The sequence below is a fragment of the Sus scrofa genome, chromosome 3 (assembly GCF_000003025.6).
Source record: "Sus scrofa isolate TJ Tabasco breed Duroc chromosome 3, Sscrofa11.1, whole genome shotgun sequence".
Lineage (NCBI taxonomy): Eukaryota > Metazoa > Chordata > Mammalia > Artiodactyla > Suidae > Sus > Sus scrofa.
The window spans coordinates 131173342-131189243 of NC_010445.4; the positions used below are offsets into that span (position 1 = coordinate 131173342).

Sequence of the window (15902 nt, forward strand, 5' to 3'; positions counted from 1 at the left end):
CTCAGAGGTTAACGAATCCGACCAGGATCCACGAGGATGCGGGTTCGATCCCTGGTCTCGCTCGGTGGGTTAAGGATCTGGCATTGCCACCAGCTGTGGTGTAGGTCGCAGACGCGGCTCAGATCTGGTGTTTCTGTGGCTGTAGCTCCAATTCGACCCCTAGCCTGGAAACTTCCTTATGCCACAGGTGTGGCCCTTTAAAAAAAAGTCAGCAAATATCCAATGTTGGTGAGAATGTGGAGAAAAGGGAAAAGGGAGCCCCTGCACTTTTTATTCTTCATAAAGGCATGCCCCTTAGGACACAATAAAATGCACTGCAGAGGAGATCAGTTTTATACTGTGTGTTCCACGCATTTTGTGTGGGGCTTTTCTTAGAACTGCTCTGGCTGCATGACAGGTTATTATTGCATATAAATTCAAATGACTTGTGGGGGAATTTATGGTAACATTGTAAGACCCATGTTAAAAATGGAGTGCTTGGGGCGTCCCCGCGTGGTGCAGGGGGTTAACTGTTGTGGCTCTGGTTACAGCTGTGATGCAGGTTCTATCCCTGGCCTGGGAACTTCTGCACGCCACATGCAAGCCAAAAAAAAAAAAAAAAATGGAGTGTTTGATAGCAGGTTTTAAACAAATTAAGAGCTAATGTTCCTATATGAAAAAAAATCCCACTACTGGCAGGAATGTAAGTTGATGCAGCCTCCATGAAAAACAATATGAAAAGTCCTCAAAACAACAGTTACTACATAATCCAGCAATTCCACTTCCAGGCACACATCCAAAGGAAATGAAACCATTTCTTTGAAAAGATACACGTACTCTGGTTAGTGTTCACTGAAGTCCTACTCACCATGGTAAAGGTATGGACAACCTCGTGTCTACCAGTGGACGGGGGGACAGAGAACGCGTGTTAAATACATACAATGGAATATTATTCAGCCATTAAGAAGAAGGAAAGTCGACCATTTTCACCAACATGGAAGAAACCGGAGGTCACGGTGCTGTGAGTAAAACAAACTAGTCAGAGAAAGACCAATACTGCGTGGCAGCACTTGTACGTGGACTCTAGGAGGGGGAGGGGTCCAACTTGTAGAAACAGAGGGTGGAAAAGTGATTGCTGGGGCCGGGAGCCAGGGAAGCAGGAAGAGATGGGTCAAACAGGTACAAACGTTCAGTTGTAAGACGAATAAAGTCGGAGGCTCTAACATAACATGGTGACAATAAGTGCCAACATCGCCTTGCGTAGTGGAAATTTTCTAAACATTCTCATGGGAGACAGAGAGAGAAAGGTAACTACGGGAGACGATGTGTCAATTAACTCAATGGGGGGGTCCTTTCGCATCAAATCACCCCAATGCACATTCTCAACATCTTACACTTTTCTCCACTGCACTGCAGTAAAGCTGAGAACTACGGTATGTATCACTTAGCGGAACACTCTGAATCCCCTAAAAATTGTTATAGGAGCACATCTGTGGACATACTAAGATTTCATGATTCGTTGTTAAGTAAAAGAGGTTGTGTTTAAAAATGTAAAATCTGCTTTCATTTTTGCTGAAATAAATATATTTATAGAGCAAGAAGTGTATGCAGTGGGCCACTGAACAACACAGGCTCGAACCACACAGGTCCATTTACATGAAATGTTTTAAATGAACATATTGGAGTATTTTTTGGAGATCGGCAATAACTTAAAAAACCTCACAAACAGAAATATCAACAAATTAATGTTAGGTATGTCATGAAATATCAAAAATAATACCAAAAAATTAATAAATATTTAAAAACCTAGAAATAGCAACAACTAATAAGTTAGGTGTGTCATGAATGCATAAAATAAAATAGATGTAGATACTAGTGGGTCCTTACGTGGGCATCAGGTGAGTGCTATTTAATACAAAATTAGTAATGTGTTAGCTTTTTCTCCTGTTTTTAATAACTTCGCTTTCAAAGAACTATATGACCGTCTGGTCTGCCTCTCTCTTTCTCATAATTAGAGAAACTGCAGTTCAGCCTATCGTCCCAGGGACGTGTGCTTTTTTGAGGCAATAACATTCCCAGGACTGGGTCGTGAACGTGACTGTGATACCGTGTGCCTTAGAAACTTCACACCAGTGCGTTCGTTAGCAGGTAGGCTAGGCTACCAGAAAGCAGTCAGACTGCTGCTGCTTCATTATCAACGCATGAATCACTACACCTATAAATAAAGAGGAATTCCCTTTTCACATTATCTCTTCATTTTTTATATCTGGTGTTGGTAACGTGCATAACATTTAGAGTTTCGTATCATATAAGACAACATTGGTATTTTCTAAGACTCATCTTGTGAATAGATGACGCAAATGACAGTGTCAACACAGTGCGGCACTGTAGGTCTATTTTCTCTTTCTTATGATTTTCCTTTTTTTTACATTTTTTATTAGAGTTGAATTACAGTGTTGTGCCACCTTCTGCTGTATAGCAGTGGACCAGTCATAAATACATACGCACATTCTTTTTCCCTCTTCTATCACGGTCTGTCCCAGGTGACGGGACAGAGCTCCCCGGGCTGTGCAGTAGGACCCTCCTGCTCATCCATCTGAACGCCGTTGTTTGCGTCCACCGACCCCAGCCTCCCCATCCTCTAACTTGGCTGCAAAACACAGTGGGTACCACACTAACACACAGAATTTGTGGTAGTCAACTGTTCCTGTTACCTGTGAGGCTTCCAGGCAACAGGAGGCTATCAGTAGTTGAGTATGGGGGGAGCCCAACGTGACCCATGGACTTTTGACTCTGGGGGGGCCAGCGCTCCTGACCCTGCATTGTTCAAGGGTCAAGCGTACACAGAGGTGTATGTGCCTACATGTGTTAGAAGCATATAGAAAAACATGGTGGTCAACCTTTGAATGAATGGCTTATGGGTGTGTTTCCTTTTAAATTACCCACATTTTCGCATTTCTCCGTAACGAATTATAGAGCCATTTTTGAAGCAAAAACAGAAGCTTCCAACACATGTGTTGGGGTCAGTTCAACAACAGGGAGCACCCATGACAAGGCCGCTGAGGGACGTGACAGGACTGGACTTGGGCTCAGTCCGTGCAGAGCACTCAGCCTAATCTTGAGTCGAAACAAAGTTAAATCTCATTCCCCTTGCTCTTCAGTAAGATAGGGAAGCACATAAAGCCCTTTATAAGCATTTATGTTAACAGTTCATTTTAATCTTTAATATACTTTTTATAGGAGAACAGTCGATCTACAGTGTTATGTCAATTTCTGCGGTACCTTGTAGTGACAAAAAGTCAATTTTAAAATTATTTCTGTTAGAATCCTGTAACTGCAGTTATCTGGAAAATTCACCTCCAAGAGTCACTTCCTTCGCTTCCATGACAACTTGAGATAAACACAGTCTAAATGAGTGGTTTAATTGTTTTACCATCAGTATGCTATTTGCCAGGATGAGCCCACTGAGAGGCCAGAAGACCAGCCCTGATGGGCAAAAAAATATTGAAGTAGATCTCATGTGTTCTAGAAGTGTAGAGAAAAGGACTGGGCGAGCGGCTTTCTAAACGCTGCCCAAATCTAGACAACTTGACATTACGAACCCAAACTCTAAGAGGCAGCAACGGAAGTCCTTGAATTAAACTGAGACCAGGGACCTGACTCTCACGAAAACCAATGGGACATCATCATTGACATTCGAGATCCCAAGAGCACCTGTTTCAAGTCTAATTTTCCTTGCCCCCGCATTTAATGAAACATAATTCCGAATTTATTATGTTCAAGCATCTTATAAATCATAATATAATCAAGTTTAATATAATCAAGTACATAATGGTATTCTCATTCATCTTAAGTAAATTTCTATACTAAAATCAAGGTCTCTTGAGAAGCGTCTTCAATTTTCCCACTAAAACATTTTGATCGAAACAGAAATTCTATGAAAGAATCTACAGGAAGCTAGGTACTTCTACTTCATGTGAATGTCTCACAAAGAAGGCAGAATAACTGCAGAAAACATTTAAACATTGAACATTTGGATTTAGCCAAAGCTTATAGTATAGCATATTTAACGTTGTTAACAGTGTGCCCTGGTATTCAAATTGGTAGGCATTTATGGAGCTCGAATTTGGATAGGGTCAGCTATGAGTGTAACATCAGGCAACATGATAGCAACCATTTACTGAGCTCTTCCAACAGGCCCAGCTCCATCTCATTTGATTCCAACAATATTCCAAGAGGTACTATTTCCGATCAATACCTAGAGATAGAAACACAGCGAGACGCGTCATGAATCATTCAACTCTTCCTCCATTGCTGGACATTCACCGTGTTCCCAGGGGGTTGTAATTATCATAAAAGCTGCTATGAACATCCTTAAGGCCCAGCACATGGACAGGTTAAGGGCCATGAGCTGAACGTGCTGCCTGGAGCAGGGGCAGGGGGGCTGCACGTGGCCTCAACTTCGGACAAGGCCCGGGGAGTCAGCAGCACCAGACTCGCTTGCAAGTTGTTCTCCACTGTCCCAGGAGGAGGTGGAGCACGGGGACCAGGTCCCCTCTGCAGTGCCTCCTGCCGGGCATCGCCTCCCCCAGCCCTTTGCACAAATCCTGGAGGACCACGGGCCCCACCCTGCTGAACCTCTGCTTCCCAGCAGAGCCTGGGCCGACTCTACTTGGCACCGGGGGGTCTGCCTCACCGCCTGGCACCCAGGGCTGCCCTTTCTGTAAGGCAAATGCCCACATGTCCCCGCCCTCCTGGGAAGAAAGGCCCCAGACTGAGAGCTGGGGGCCCACCCTGCCTTCTCGGCTGCACCTGTCTGCAGCGGGAGGAGGACGGAAGGTGGGGACCAGGCTCCAACTCCACCTTATGGCATTGTCCTCGGTAAGAACAACGTTCATAATCAGATTTTTCTGAATGAAGAGCGCTAATTCCAAACAAACAGCACGAGGCTCTTTGGGCAGCTAAGCCTCGCGGCTGAGCACGCGGCAGCTTTGGGAGGCAGAGCCTCCCATGGGCGCTCCGATTCCAGTGCCTGGTTTCACACGAGGTGTGTCCTACCCTCTCCCACCACAGCATCCTCAGCTAGAAAACAGGGAGTTTTCATAAGATAATCTAGATGTTTCCTTCCTGCCCTAAAATGCCAAATGTTACCTTGTAATCTTTTTTTTTTGTCTTTTTGTCTTTTTTGGCCACACCTGCAGCACATGGAAGTCCCCAGGCTAGGAGTCAAATGGGAGCTGCAGCTGCCAGTCTACACCAGCAACGCAGGATCTGAGCCTCGTCTGTGACCTACACCAAAGTTCACGGCAACGCTGGATCCTTAACCCACCGTGTGGGGCCAGGGATGGAACCTGCATCCTCATGGACACTGGCTGGTTCATTACCACTGAGCCACAAGGGGGAACTCCATCATGTCTCTTTTTTAAATCACTGAAGTGGACAAAGAACAGACACAGACACAAACTTGAACAGATTCGTTCAAGGGCGCCTCCTCAGAACTGCTGCTCAATCCCACACCCCACCTGGAGAGGGCAGAGCAGAAGCCACATCCTCTCTCTTTTTCAGCTCACCTGTGACCTGTGCCACAGCTGGAGCAACGCCAGATCCCTAACTTCGCCACAGCAGGAGCTCCCCTCTCTCTTTGTTAAGGCAGCGCTGCCATTCAGGGGCTGCCAGAACTGCTTTCTTGTTGGGAACTTGCCTCATGCCCCTGGCAAGTTCCAAACTAAGGTGGGTGAGTAACAAATGTGACTCGATTCACCACAGGGCCCTAACGTATAGGCTTGAAGGAAGCAGCTAAATGCTTCTGCAGGCAGTGCCTGTGGCAACGCGAGAGCTGCTAGAAAGTCCTTCACTGGAGCACCTGGTGGAGTTCAAGGCCGCGGAGAGGTCCCGCTTCTTTAAAACACCGGGAATGAGGAGTTCCTGTCATGGCACAGTGGTTAACGAATCTGACTAGGAACCATGAGGTTGCGGGGTTCGATCCCTGGCCTTGCTCAGCGGGATAAGGACCTGGCGTTGCCGACACCGCGTTGCTGTGGCTGTAGTGTAGACCGGCGGCTAGAGCTCTGATTCGACCCCTAGCCTGGGAACCTCCATATGCCTTGGGCGTGGCCCTAAAAAGACAAAAAAAGGGGGGGAAAAAGGTGGATCTCTTTTAACCTATAGGTGAAGTGGGTTTTTTGGCTACAAATCAAGTGATGTGAACAGACTGGTGGAAGGTTCCATCCTGAAAACCTTTCAAATGTCTATCAAGTACAAAAATGTGCGGAACACGGAGCAAATCTTTCAATGTAGCATGATAATTAGCTGCAACCCTGTATTACTTAAAATAACCTCTCCTGACACCTGTCTTTCCAAATCACCAAAACAGAAGAAACAAGGCTTCACAAATGACTGCACGCTGGTTCGCAAAGATGCTCTCTCCCTCACCGTGGGCGTGGGATGTTCTTACAGACGCTTCCGTCACCCCGGTGACTTGAGGGCTTTGACAAGGAGGACAAGCTTGCCCAGCAATTTCTGGCTTCCAGAGCAACGTGCCTTTGTCCGCATCCCTACAAAACGCTGTTTTATCAGACTTGGGTTCCTCGACGCCGGCACGCTCGTCTCTACCCGACCCTCCAGGGCACCCCATCTTTGGCAGTCAGTCGCAATCACTTACGTCCTTCAACTTTCTCATCTTCGCAGGTTTTCTGGGAACTATGTGAATATAACTGCAAAAGAAGGCAGAAAAATCTAATTAGCAGGTAAACATGTAGAGAGAAAATTTGAGCCTCTTCGGAGATGACGCCGTTGCAGCATCACAGTGCACAGCTCCACAGCAGCTGAAACCTGAGACCTAGAGCCTGGCCGCGCTGGCATCAACACACAGGAGCAGCGTCTCTGCAGGACAGTGTCCTCGCTGGCTGCCATGGGCACCGCCGGGAAAACCGTCCTTACCTGGCACCGCGTTCCCTCATATGTCATTGGTCAGAGAGCAGACTTTCCAGGTCATTGTTGGGCCCAGGGTCCCACCACTGGCCAAAGCCAGAGCACAGCCCCAGATCCTGCCCAGCTCAGGTCACCTCAACTGCCCCCGCCTGGCTCACAGGACGTCATCACTGCTCCCGTCCTGCTGGGAAAGAGCCGCCCGAATAAAATGTGTGGGAGTCCCAGTAACACAATCTCTGATCCTGGGGAACTTCTGGAGAGCCTTCCCTGTGCCTCAAAAACAGAACAGCTATTTCTAATAAAAATAAACAATACCTTAGGACTTACACATGATGAAGTTTTTTTTAATTTTCCCTAGTTGATTTACAGTGTTGAATCAGTTTCCTGCTGTACAGCATAGTGACCCAGTCATACACACACACACACACACACACACACACATATTCTTTTTCTCACATTATCTTCCATCATGGTCTAGCCCAAGAGATTGGATCGAGTCCCCTGTGCTGTACAGCAGGACTTCATTGCTTGTCCATTCTAAATGGAATAGTTTGCACCCACCAACCCCAAACTTCCCCTCCATCCCACCTCCTCCCCTGTTAAAGTTTATTCTTTTTTTTTTTCATCTTTTTAGGGCCACACCCACAGCATATGGGGTTCCCAGGCTAGGGGTCGAATCGGAGCTACAGCTGCCAGCCTACACCACAGCCACAGCAACACAGGATCGGAGCTGTGTTTGCGACCTACACCACAGCTCACAGCAATGCCGGATCCCTAAGCCACTGAGCAAGGTCAGATATCGAACCCGCAACCTCATGGTTCCTAGTCAGATTTGTTTCCACTGCACCACTACCAGAACTCCCATATTTCTTTTTTTTTTTTAATATATATATTTGAGATGGTTTTGTTGATGGTTTTGGTTAGCCATAGTCAGAGAAGGATGGACTAAGAGCTGGTAAGTGGAAGGAAAAAGGCACTTCAGTATTCAGTGCACAGTCAAGGGTCAGAAGCTCAGATGCCTCCAGAGGCCAGGCAAGAAAACAGTGACGGTTACAAAGGGTGGCGTTAGGGAATGATGGGGACAGGGCGAGAAGGAGCGAGGGTCCCTCTACGACAAACAGAGCTCGTCACTCCGGGGCACTGTTTTCCCGTGAAAGGCAGGCAACGACAAACCAAGACCTTTTGAACAATTGAATCCTCAATTTTTTTTTTTAATGCAAACAAATACTTCATAGTACATGAACTCCCCATTGGAGAATGCTGCAGCCACGTCACACCTTTGAAAACTGGGTGAACCAAAGAGCCAGCAAAACTTCAACTCACCACCTGGCTCCCAGGCCCTTCCAGGAGCACTTCTGCTCGTCCGCCAAGGGGTCTTTCTGTGTTAAATCCCCAATTTCTTTACCCGCAGTCAACATTAACACCTGCCAAAGGGAAGTTATTACCATTAAATAGAAACACAAGGTAAATATACACACAGAAAAATGAAAGCACAGAAAGACTGAAAAGCCAACATGGGCTGTTTGCCGCTTCGCTGTTGCTTTCCAAACCCACAGAAGTGGACCAGAAAGCAGGAACAAGCCGCTCCTCAGCAATCCACTGGATCCCCCTTTCAACAGGTGCTGGGAGGAGGCTCCCGCTTGCCCTTGGCCTTCCTGGGGGTGTGGTAGGAGGTGAGAGCAGGAATTTGAAGCAGAGACTGGACGCTAGTGTGCAAGTCCCTCCTTGCCGCGCCCAGAGATAAAGCAGAGGAGAAGCAGCCTGGGATGGAGCCTGCATCTCATGCTCACAGCACCGCAGGGGAGCTCCTAGGAACTGGCCTCACTTTGTTAATGAGGGAGCGGAGTGACAGTGAGGTTGTTTAATTGGCCCAATGCCACCCCGAGGGGCAAAGCCAGGATTCCATCCACCCAGGGCTTCCTGCATTGAGGCCAGGCGCCTCTTCCTGGGCGTGGCTGCCTCTCCGCACACCCCCACCTCCCGGTTGTCCGAGACTCCTCAAGCACAGGTCGGTGGTAAGGAGACTCTGAGTCCAGGTGGGGGCGTCACTGAGCTGCTGGAGTTTGATCGAAAGAGCACCTTCACTTTGCATCTCAACACCAGCCTCCGAGGGTCACCAGGAAAAATTCCTCCCCTAACTCAGATTCTTTGGGGTCTCCTCACACACACACACACAGACAGACACACACATACATGTACAGACACACACAGGCACGTACACACATGCACACCCATTCACATACACAGACACAGATACACATACATACACACATGCACACAGGTATACACACATACACATAGACATACACACACACTGTGATCCCGACACGCTCCGCAAAAGAAATCCCTAATTCCAGGCTTTATGGGACATTCATCTTTTAAGAAATTATTAGTCTATAATATTTTGTTTTCTAGAGAAAAAATTACATTCCTCATCTCAAATTAATTTATTCCAGAAAATGTAGGGAAGGTTTGAATAATGTTTGGGGTAGATTGTGTGGTATTTGTCTTCTCAATGGGCTGTTTTTCAGCCATGATTACACAAAGACTCCCAGGATGGTTAATATATCATCAGGTTCCCCTTCAAACTTCATCTGTTGGTGGCCCAATTAGATTATTTGATGGTGAAAATTAACTGCAACTGCCCAACAGCTCAGTAATCATAGAAAATACATTCTGACAAGTGCTAGCTTAACCCAAACCAGCACAAACCAAGCCAACGTAGTTTTCAGGAGATAGATCAAGATGGCACAGGAGTAAGAGGTCGCTCGCACCTTCTCCCATAAACACATCCAAAAACAAAAAAAAAACCCATCTACATGTAGAACAGTGGGCACAGGACCTCTCCTGAACGCTGGCAGATCATACACCTCCAAAAAGGCCAAGAAACCCTCCACATAACTGGGTAGAAGAAAGGGGAAAAAGAGAGAGAGAAAAGGAATCAGGATGGGAGTAGCCCTCTGAGGGGGAAGCTGTGAAAGAGGAAAGGAACCCACACCCTGGGAGCCACCTGACCGGCAGGGAGATCAGCCGAAGGGAGGGACCTCAAGGTCACCAAGGGAAGCACAGCAGCTGGACTGAGGCGGGCAAAGCAGACTGAGAGCCGCGCAGACCATCTGCACCCCCACCCCGGACACCCCAGCCTGAGCTGCTCGGGCAGGGGCTGGGCGCTGAGACTCAGGCTCCAGAGGTCAGTCCCAGGGAGAGGACTGGGGCTGGCTGTGTGGCGGCAGCCTGAGGGGCTAGGGAGTGGTATGCCACGGGCCGGGGAACCAAGTGCCGCAGCCGAGGGAACCCAGGAGGAGGTCTGGGCCTGCAGGAGAAGCAGGGCGCCATTGCTGGGGAGGGCTAGAGGAGGAGGGGTGGACCGCCATGGGACTCTCCCTGCACCTGCCTGTGTGAGCTCTCAGAGGGCGGGGCACCTCTGGCGCAGGCTACAGGCGGCAAGAGACCACTTGCTCTGGGCAACGGGTGGAGGGGCACCTCTTGTGTGGGCAAGAGGTGGCCAGACACCTCTCATGTGGGCTAAGAGCAGCGGGGGGCTAAGTGCCACGTGGTACCCCTTGTATGATCTACAGGCAGTGGGGACAAACCACAGCAGTCATCTCAGAAACTAGAGGGAGGCATGGCCCACCCCCACTGGGGCTCTGTGATCAGGCACCACCTGCAGCCCCAGTCACCTCAGAGGCTGGCTAAAAAGAGGGCACTGCAACCAAGCACCACCCATTGTTGCTCTCACTGCCCTGGGAACACACCTGCCCTGCTGCTGCCACTACCAAACGCTCTGGGCACCACCTATGGCTGCCTGATCAGTCACTTTCCAGGACCCTGCAACTAGGGCAGCAGCCTGTGCAGCACCTCCTGCATGCACTAAGTGGGATGGGGTGCTTCCTGCGTGGTTTATAGGTAGCTGGGGCAAACCACTGCAGTTATCTCTGACTCCAGAGGTGGGCATGGCCTGCTCCCACTAGGGGTCCATGAACAGGCACCACTTGCAGCCTCAATCACTTCCGAGGGCACCACAGAGGAGGGAATTGTGACCAAACACCACCTGTTGTTGCTCTCACTCCCCTGGGAACTCACACACCCTGCTGCTGCCACTGCCAAGTGCTTTGGGTACCACCCAAATCTGCCTGAGACTCATTACCACTTCCCAGGGCTCTGCAACTAGAAGCAGCCTGCACCACCTTCCCACAGGTCCTTGCCACTGTCAAGGGCCCAGCAACCAGGCCCTGGCTATTAGCCCTGCCCATTGCCTCCATCTCCCTGGAAGCACACACAGCACCCTAGAAATAAAAAGAAAGCTCTCACAAAATAACCAGGGGTGCTCACTCATACAAATAGCCCTCCAAGACTACAGTAGTTGTTTTCCCTAAACTCATAGAATCAGAAAAGTACAAGCAAAATGAAGACACTCAGGAACGGTTCCCAGTTAAAAGAACAGGAGAACTCATCTGAAGGAGCAAATAACGAAACGGACCTGTGCATTCTAACAAACACTGAGTTCAAAAAGGAGATAGTAAAAATACATGAAAGAACTGAGAGTGAATATGAAGGAATAAAGAGTGGATGTGAATATTAATGCAGACTACTTTGGAAAAGAGCTAGAAAATACAAGGAGGAGTCAAGAAAATACAGAAAATTCATCTGCAGAGATGCAAGCTGAGTTAAAGTTACTGAAGAAGAGCAGAATAGATAATGCAGAGGAACCAATCAGTGACTTGGAGGATAGAACAATGGAAAAATCAGGACAGCAGGCAGAAAACCAAGTGAAAAAACATGAAAGCAATACAAGAGATCTACAGGATAATATGAAGTGGGCCAATCTAAGCAAAACAGGGATTCCAGAAGGAGAAGAAAAAGAAAAGGGGGTTGAAAATATATTTGAAGACACTATGGCTGAAAACTTTCCAAATCTAAAAAAAATAGATATCGAGATATGGCAAGCACAGAGGGCCCCAAACAGGCTGAACCCAAATGGGCCCATGCCAAGACATATTACAATAAATTCGCAAAAGTTAAAGATAAAGAGAGAATTCTAAAGGCAGCAAGAGAAAAACAAAGAGTTAATTATAAGGGGACCCCTGTAAGGCTATCAGCTGATTTCTCTACAGAAACACTACAGGCCAGGAGAAAGTGGCAAGATATATTTTCAAAGTTCTAAAAGGGAAAAATTTGCAACCTAGGGTACTCTACCCAGCAAGAATATCATTTAAAGTAGAAGGAGAAATAAAGGTTTTCTCCAACAAACAAAACTAAAAGAGTACAGCAATACTAAACCCATTCTAAAAGAAATGCTGAAAGGGCTCCTCTAAATAAAAAAGAAGAAAACAAGGAACAGGATGTAGGAAATCACAACTGGAAAGCAATCACTTAAATAAGCCAGTATATAGATCTAAAAGGGGAAATAAAAACTACTGTAAAAGCAATGACGAACACAAGAGCCAGCAAAAGGACAAAATGAAGATGTTAAAAAGACTCCAAAATCATAACATGTGGGGAAGGAAAGTAAGAAAATCTAGACTTTTTTTCCAGATGTGTTTGAGCCCATATGACTATCAGACTAAAGCCGGCAGATATAGGAAGGGGTTAAATACTTGAAAAACAGGGCAATCACATATCAAAACCAAATATTACATCCATAAAATCTAAAAAAGAGAGAACACAAGTATAAAATAAAAGGAAATCATCCAACCCAAAAAAAGAAAGGGACAAAGGAGAGACATAGAATCAGCTGGAAAACAAGGTTTAAAACGGCGATAAAAACATATTTAGTAATAATTACCCTAAATGTTAATGGACTCAGTGCTCCAATCAAAAGATGTAGAGTGGCAGGTTGGATAGAAGGCAAAAGTCTATAATCAGCTGTCTGTAAGAGACTCACCTTAGGGCAAAGGACACATATAAACTGAAAGTGAGGTATGGGAAAAGATATTTCATGCCAATGGACAAGACAGAAAAGCAGGAGTTGCAATACTCATATCAGACCAAACAGACTTTAAAACAAAGGCCATCAAGAAAGACAAAGAAGGACACTATTTAATGGTTAAAGGATCCATTCAAGAAGAGGATATTACAATCATTAATATATACGCCCCTAATAGAGGAGCACCCAGATATATACAACAAATACTAACAGGCATAAAAGGAGAAATTGATGGGAATACAATCATAGCAGGAGACTTTAACACCCCACTCACAGCAACGGACAGATTCTCTAGACAGAAAATCAATAAGGCAACAGAGATCCTAAAGGACGCAACAGAAATCTTAGACTTAGTTGATATTTTCAGGACATTACATCCAAAAAATCAGAATATACACTCTTTTCAAGTGCACATGGAACATTCTCAAGGATTGACAGCATCATGGGGCACAAAACTAACCTCAACAAATTTAAGATTATAGAAATTATTTAAAGTATCTTCTCTGACCACGATGTCATGAAACTAGAAATCAACCACAGGAAAAGAAATGAGAAAAAACTGACCACCTGGAGACTAAACAACACGCTACCAAAAGAAAAATCAATGGGTCCATGAGGAAATCAAAAGGGAAATTTAAAAATCCCTTTAGACAAACGATAATGAAAACACAACCACTCAAAATCTATGTGATGCCACAAAAGCAGAGCTGACAGGAAGTTCATAGCGATACAGGCCTTCCTCAAAAAAGAAGAAAAATCTGAAAGTGACAACTTAACCTACTACCTAAAAGAATTAGAAAAAGAAGAACAAACAAAACCTAAAGTCAGCAGAAGGAAGGAAATCATAAAGCTCAGAGAGGAAATCGATAAAATTGAGATTCAAAAAACAGTGGAAAAAAGTCAATAACTAAGAGCTGGTTCTTTGAAAGAGTAAACAAAATTGACAAACCTCTGGCAAGACTCACCAAGAAGAGGCAAAAAAATGGGAGTTCCCGTCGTGGCGCAGTGGTTAACGAATCCGACTAGGAACCATGAGGTTGCGGGCTCGGTCCCTGCCCTTGCTCAGTGGGTGAAGGATCCGGCGTTGCCGTGAGCTGTGGTGTAGGTTGCAGACGCGGCTCGGATCCCGCGTTGCTGTGGCTCTGGCGTAGGCCGGTGGCTACAGCTCCGATTCAACCCCTAGCCTGGGAACCTCCATATGCCGCGGGAGCGGCCCAAGAAATAGCAACAACAACAACAACAACAACAAAAAGACAAAAGACAAAAAAAAAAAAAAAAAAAAAGAAGAGGCAAAAAATGAAAAAGGAGATATCTCAAAGGATATTGCAGAAATAAAAAAAAAAAAAACCTAAGAGAAAACTGTGAACAATTATATGCCAACAAATCTGACAACCTGGAAGAAATGGACAACTTTCTAGAGACTTACAGCCCACCAAAACTGAATCAAGAAGAAATAGATCAAATGAACAGAATGATCACTAGAAATGAAATTGAATATGTAATAAAAATACTCACCACAAACAAAAGTCCAAGAACCAGATGGCTTCACAGGTGAATTCTACCAACATACAAAGAAGAAATTATACCCATCCTTCTTAAACTTTTCCAAAAGGTTGAAGAAGAAGGAACACTCTCAAAGACATTCTATGAAGGCACCATCACCCTAATACTAAAACCAGACAAAGATACCACCAAAAAAGGAAATTATAGGCCCATATCTTTGATGAACATAGATGCAAAAATTCTCAACAAAATTTTAGCCAACCGAATCCAACAACATATAAAAAGATAATACACCATGACCAAGTGGGATTCATCCCAGGTTCACAAGGATGGTTCAACACACACACAAATTAATCAATGTCATACACCACATTAACAAAAGAAAAGTCAAAAACCATATGATCATCTCAATAGATGTGGAAAAAGCATTTGACAAAATCCAATACCCATTAATGATAAAAACTCTTATCAAAGTGGATTTGGAAGGAACATACCTCAGCATAATCATGGCCAATATAATACTCAATGGAGAAAAGCTTCCCACTAAAATCTGGAACAAGACAAGGATGCCCACGCTCACCACTTTTATTCAACACAGTATTGAAAGTCCTGGTCACAGCAGTCAGACAAACAAAAGAAATAAAAGGTATCCAAACTGGAAGAGAAGAGGTAAAATTGTCACTCTATGCAGATGACATTAAGACTATATAAGAAAACCCTAAGGACTCCACGCAAAAATTACTTGAACTGATCAATGAATTCGGCAAAGTAGCAGGATACAAGATTAACACTCAGAAATCGGTTGCATCCCTGTATACTAAAAATGAAATATTAGAAAAGGAATATAAAAATACCTTTTTAAATTGCACCCCCAAAAATTAAATACCTAGGAATAAACCTGACTAAAGAGGTGAAAGACTTACATGCTGAGAACTATAAAACATTAACCAAGGAAACGAAAGAGGATTCAAAGAAATGTAAAGATATTCCATGCTCCTGGATTGGAAGAATCAATATTGTTAAAATATTGTTAACCCAAAGCGAGCTACAGATTCATTGTGATCCCTATCAAAGTACCCAGGACATTTTTCACAGAACTAGAACAAACAATCCAAAAATGTATATGGAACCATCAAAGACCCAGAATTGCCAAAGCAATCCTGAGGAACAAAAAACAAGCAGGAGGCATATAACTCTCCCAGACTTCAGGCAATATTGCAAAGCTACAGCAATCAAGACAGTGTGGTACTGGTGCCAAAACAGACATACAGACCAAAGGAACAGGGTAGAGAACCCAGAAATAAACCCAGATGCCTATGGTCCATTAATCTTCAACAAAGGGGGCAAGAATATAAAATGGGAAAAAGACAGTCTCTTCAGCAAGTGATGCTGGGAAAACTGGAAAGCTGCATGCAAATCAGTGAAACTAGAACACACCCTCACACCATGCACAAAAATAAAACTCAAAATGGCTTAAAGACTTAAACATAAGACAAGACAGCATAAAACTCCTAGAAGAGAACATAGGCAGAACATTCTCTGACATCAACTGTACAAACGCTTT

At 45.2% G+C, this 15902-nt stretch overlaps 1 protein-coding gene across 1 annotated transcript in view; it reads right to left on the reverse strand.

Annotated features, from left to right (window-relative positions):
* DCDC2C (doublecortin domain containing 2C) overlaps positions 1–15902 on the reverse strand; it is a 112450-nt gene that overhangs the window by 91065 nt on the left and 5483 nt on the right. The window contains exon 2 of the mRNA XM_021087908.1: positions 6641–6692. Within this exon, the coding sequence (XP_020943567.1) occupies positions 6641–6692 (52 nt within the window). The remainder of the gene's footprint in view (positions 1–6640; positions 6693–15902) is intronic.